We start from the raw sequence: 5727 nt of genomic DNA, 5'->3' as shown, positions 1-5727 counted from the left end.
GGAGTGGAATGGAGCGGAGCGGGGTGGAGTAGAGCGGAACGGAGTGAAATAGAATAAATACGTCATTCCATTGTTTGGATACTTCATGATGGAATAGAGTAATTTTTTCATTCCGCCCAAATCGGCGGGTACAAAAAATGGTGAAAAGTGATAGAATGGGATGAAATGCATTCCATCCGATACCACTCCATTTCATCCGTTTTTAATCAATCCAAACGATGGAACGTAAACTTATTTCATTTCATTCCCGCTCCATTCCATCATATTCCAAAGGGTCTAATAAGAAATTCTAAAAAAAAAAAAAAAAAACCACATCCGCCCTCTCTCCTTAAAAAATAAAGTAAAACCCAATTCCGGGAACGAAACACTTCACTCTTGACCCAAAAACTCTTGATTCAAAATATTCTCCAGATTTAAAATTGAATTCTCGAGCTTGTAAGCATAACAAATGGACATAGCCATCTTTTCTCCATCATCCCTCTTCTTCGATGAACAAGACGACGACACTCACACCAGCGGTACTTCTCCTTCTCTCTATCTCTCTATCTATGCTTCTTATCCCTTCCCTTGACAATTTGTGTTTCTGAATTCTGAATACAGTTGAGGAAAACGCAGAGAATCAGGAAACCTATGTTGAGAGGAAGCATCAGTTTCCTGGAATGGTAAACCTTCCATCTTTAACAATATCTTCAATTTCTAATTTATTATCATATTCATCATCTGGGTTAAAGCATTTAGCTTAATTGCTTGCTGTAGTACTTTGTTTAGGGTTCTCTTTACTGGAGTTCAGTTTGGAATTCAAATGCATGTTATTTATGCCTGTTATCTACAAATATCTGTTATTTATGTTCATTATTATTATTATTATTGTTATTATTGTTTTTTTTTTTTTTTTTTATGTTGCATACTATTAGAGTCTTGTTGATCTCTGGAACTGACACTAACACGTCGACACCGGTAATAATTTTAAAAAGTGAAAAATTTAATGTAATTATTACAAGCGTCAGTGTCTGTTTCGCACACGGACACTATAGAGGTGTCCGTGCTAGAGAGTTGTTGATATAGGAAAAATGAGATTGTGATGAGAGTTTTAAATAGCGGTAAAGGTTGCACCGAGATCTTTCATATTGTAGAGAATTGCGGTCAAATGTAGTTGATATTGCCCTATCATAGACTTTATTTAAAAGTTAAAACCTTGGTTGTAATTTTTCCTCATTGAAATGCAATAGGTATGTGTTATGGTTGATGTGTTTTCAACAACTGTTGTGGAGAAATCCCTGATGTGGTTTCAACAACTGTTGTGGTGAAATCCCTGATGTGGTTTGGATCACGGCCGGAGATCTTTACCTTGATTGTAACGTTGCCTTAGTTGAAATGCAATTTGATATGCGTTATAGAATGTGGAATTTTTGAGCCGGTGTGTTCTACCATGGGGAGATGAAATTTTGTAAAGCTAGTTTGTAGTTTGCTGAGTTAATATCAACAAATATCACCAACTATGTAGGGTTTCCAGTGTTATCAAATAGCGGCACCATGGTCCCTATGGCTGATATACATGCTGGTTTTTGGGGTCGCCGCAATGGTAAATATTGACCGATATTACAGGTTTTCCGCCACAATCCACTATAACGGTGCTACAAAGCGGCCGGTATGGCGGGATTTTGGCTCTCCGCCATCAACAACACTGAGGGTTTCTAAAGAGTTAGAAAAGTAGTCATTCTCTTATTAAGATCTTAGTGTTACAAACATTTTTAAACGACCTACCAATTTTTCAAATTGTAAGGTGTACTTGGTTGGGTTGAAATTAAAGATTGGCACTTGGCAGTATACACTTGCTTGCTATGTATCAGAGTAAAGGAATAAAAATAAAGAAGCCATCATTACAATTACAACTTTTCTAATAGCTTAATTTAGGCTATGGTTAAAGTAAAGTTGTAATGTCTAGTGTTCAAATACAAAAAATAACGGCTTGCAATAATATGCTGATATGACGTGCTTGAGGGAGAATGATATAACATTGTTTTGTTAACCTGAGAGTAGTCAAAGGACTAGTGCACAACCATATTGCATATGGATGCTAAGAAGGTGAAGCATGGTGGAATGTTAAGACTTAAGATCCAACAATCACTAAGTGGGCCTTACTATTGGATCAAATAATTTTACATGGTATTAGATTGCATTTTTTTCCACTGTACTTAATGTGTATGAAATGAATTCCTATTTTTGTTTAGCCAATAGATGCCATTTGCTCTCGTTGTTTCTGTTGAGAACTTGAGATGGTCATTTTGTATGTGATAATGTTTCTGTTAGACATGTTATTTCCGAGTATTCCGCTGACATGACATAAAACATTTCTGAACTTCATTTCTTCTCGTGCTTGAGGTTTTGTTAGCATCAATATTGTATTTGTTTGAGCAGCTTTATGCCTTTATCTTTTATGCAGGAGTTGATTATCCGAGAATTTTCCTTTCATCAATTGAATGCTAATTTGCTCTGGCCTGGAACTTTTGCGTTTGCAGAATGGTTAGTTCAGCACAAATCATGCATTGAAGGACGGCGTATCCTTGAGTTGGGGAGGTATTTTAGTTACTAATACATCCATTTGTTTATATTCGCTATAGTTGCAAAGTATGTATTTCTTTTGTAAAAGCTTTAAGTTTTCCAATTCATGTAATTTCTTAACTTGATCCTTTATCATCTGCATGGCGCATGCATCTATCAATAACCACTCTCAACTTAACTGCCTTCTCTCATAAAAATGTATTAACATGTTCATAGTTAGAGATGGATAGTTGATCCTTGTTGGTGATTACATAAATGCAAGTATTTGTATTACCATGAGATGCATGTCACATAAATTTTTTGTCATATAGTTAAATAGTTTCACATCCTTTGTAGATAGCTCTTTAATTTCGGAATTTTGATTTCATTTCTTGTCTTTGCTTTGCTGCATTCGTTTTCAGTGGTACAGGTGCTTTGGCCATATTTCTTCGAAAATCATATAATATTGATATTACAACTTCAGACTATGATGATCAAGAGATAATGGAAAACATAGCTCACAACAGTAGTGCAAATGATTTACCCGTCATTCCTCATATTAAACGTGAGTATTTCTTCAAATGATCTAATCAAGTAATCATCTTTTAATACTCAAACAGATAGATGCTAATGGTCCCTTTTCCAATAAAAAACCAAATATTTTTGTCCTGCCAACGACCAGGTTGTGGATATGTTTGTTAATTCCTTAGAGGGTAGTGCATTGACTTTGTTTTAATATGCTCGGCATATATGACACATACACTCTAACTTGAGAAGGGTTGTTACTTGTTACAATTAAGCACATGTGTAATGAGTTAGAAATAAGAACATGGATGATATTTAGTATTTAGATATTACACTCACTTAGGTTGTTCAGCGTGATTAGCTCTAGTTTCGGAGATGATTACTTTCAGAATTAATATGATCATAATGTAAATATTTGCTTGTTTAGACTTACATATATTTCCTCTAATTCTATATCGTTTAATGTAGTATTTTCTTACTATTTAGTCTCATTACTTTTTCTTTTAGATTTACTTAGTGTATGTTTATGTTTTCAGATACCTGGGGAGACAAGTTTCCAAATTCTGACCCTGATTGGGACCTGATCATTGCGAGTGACATCTTATTGTGTAAGATTATTTATTATCTTCTAATTTACTGGCTTGGTTACCCTTTTTCATTCTTAAAGAAACATTAGTTCATTAGAGTTGTCAAATATCAGCCATGACAGATATCGGTGACGGTTTTTAGGTTCTCCGCCATGGCCAAATTTTTTAAGGTTGGCAGTGCCGTACATATATCATATGTCAGGTTTCTGGCTCTTCGCCATTGTGTGTTGCCGCCATCCGCCATTGATAACACTTGTTCATTATCACTAATGCAATTTATCCATTAAAGAATAGTCAAAGTTGTTATTGGACTAAAACAGTAAAACTGACATAGAGTCTGCTTGGTAACACCCAAAAAAGAGCTTTTAGCTTTTAGCTTTTAGCTTTTCAGCTCACATTAATGAAAAAGCTCTGTTTGGTAACGCTATTTTAGCTTTTAGCTTGTAGCTTTTTTCAAAAGCTATTTGAAGTAGCTTTTGAGCTTGTAGCTTTTAGCTTGTGACTTTTTTTTCCATTTATACCCTTATTAATTAAAATGATCATTTATGTCATTTTGTATTTATCAGCTAATGAAACAGCTAATGAAACAGCTAATTTACCAAACACTCATATTAGCTTATCAGCTATCAGTCACCAGCTAAAAGCTACCAGCTATCAACTACCAGCTATCAGCTATAAGCTACCAGCTATCAACTACCAGCTAGTTTTACCAAACTGAGCCATAATATTAACCACTAACACTTCTCTTATGGCGTCCTTTCATCTTTCCTTTCTTTCTCAAAGAATATTAATGTTTTTACAGGTAGAAACGGCTCCTATCTAATTTCTCTAAATTTTAAATGTTTGTAGATGTGAAGCAGTACCCAAATTTGATACAAACCATTACATTTCTTCTCAAAAGTTACAAACCTAGAGAGAGGACTACAGTTTCACAAACTGGGAATGATGACACCAATGGTATTTTAAAAAATACCCTTTTAAACATCTTGTTTTTTTAGTAACTCTACCTTTATCCAGTCTTGTGCTTGCAGGAGATGTAGTGTTGCCATGGCCAGCTTTTTTGATGAGCTGGAGACGTAGAATCGGAAAGGAAGATGAATCAATTTTCTTCGATGGTTGTGAGAAAGCTGGTCTAGATGTAAATCATATTGGATCACGTGTATATTGCATCAGTCTCATCGAAAATGAGAAATCAAAGAAATGCTTGAAGAAAGAAGATAATGTTCAAGCTTCCACAAAAAGAAAATGAAGTGAAAATTTCCAGTTTGTTCTTTCAATAGAGTTTTTTTAAGGGCCATAGTTAACTTCAATAGTTTATTTTGCTGCAACTAGTAACCGATAGTGATAGCAATTATAAATTTTTATTGAAAAGAAGCATATGATATATAACAAATATTTTATGTCAAATCCTGAATTTTAATCCGGATTACCATATTTTTTTTCATAAACATTTATTTATAAGTTAATTATGTCAATGCCATTTAAACTTCCATCCGTTTCAAGTTTCGCAAAATACTTAAAGAAAAACTCATATCTCATGTTTTAATCTTGAACATTGTGATGAGCATTAAGCTGGAACAAAATTCTTCAGGAAATCTCTGTCACCGACTAAAACTTCCGAGAGAGTTGACCAGGTTCCCGCCGTTGCTACAGATCAAAAAAAACAACTAGCTTAAAGATGGCATAATTTGGTATTGTTTCTAAAATTACTTTCAAACCAAAAAAACTAACTTAAAATGACATAATTTGGTATTGTTTCTAAAGTTACTTTTAACTCCATCTTGTAGACGACTTTGTCAAGTTTAAGCCTGACCTGTTAAAAATTTTAAAGTTTGAGTCTGATCTATAGTTTTAGCATGAATCTGATATTTTCAAATGCCTGATTAGCCTACTTAAAAAGTCTATTTCATTTTAACATATATAAATTAGCAATTCAATTAAAGTTTATATAGATAAAAAATTTAAAAAATCAATGATACGAAAAAATTTGTTTGTATAGAGTTATCTTAACTTACTTAGTGATATAAGTTTTGTGAGACTATTTGCTTAGAAAAATTTATGAAAACAACTTTTG

At 33.8% G+C, this 5727-nt stretch overlaps 1 protein-coding gene across 1 annotated transcript; it reads left to right on the top strand.

Moving 5' to 3' along the window:
• The first annotated feature begins 344 nt into the window (after positions 1–344).
• LOC131601327 (uncharacterized) lies at positions 345–5341 on the top strand. The gene is made up of 7 exons (XM_058873111.1): positions 345–518; positions 601–662; positions 2444–2577; positions 2964–3106; positions 3603–3674; positions 4503–4610; positions 4685–5341. The coding sequence occupies exons 1-7, from the start codon at positions 449–451 to the stop codon at positions 4900–4902; spliced, it is 807 nt and encodes a 268-aa protein (XP_058729094.1). The 5' UTR covers positions 345–448; the 3' UTR covers positions 4903–5341.
• The last annotated feature ends 386 nt before the right edge of the window (positions 5342–5727 follow it).

Source organism: Vicia villosa, linkage group LG5 (assembly GCF_029867415.1).
Source record: "Vicia villosa cultivar HV-30 ecotype Madison, WI linkage group LG5, Vvil1.0, whole genome shotgun sequence".
NCBI classification, from domain to species: domain Eukaryota; kingdom Viridiplantae; phylum Streptophyta; class Magnoliopsida; order Fabales; family Fabaceae; genus Vicia; species Vicia villosa.
This window is presented reverse-complemented; position numbering and strand designations above follow the sequence as displayed.

Coding starts and splice junctions, on each gene's coding strand:
- LOC131601327 (XM_058873111.1), top strand. CDS start 449: ATGGACATAGCCATCTTTTCTCCATCATCCCTCTTCTTCGATGAACAA. Junction 663..2,443: donor AGCATCAGTTTCCTGGAATG/GTAAACCTTCCA, acceptor TCTTTTATGCAG/GAGTTGATTATCCGAGAATT. Junction 3,107..3,602: donor CGTCATTCCTCATATTAAAC/GTGAGTATTTCT, acceptor TTATGTTTTCAG/ATACCTGGGGAGACAAGTTT.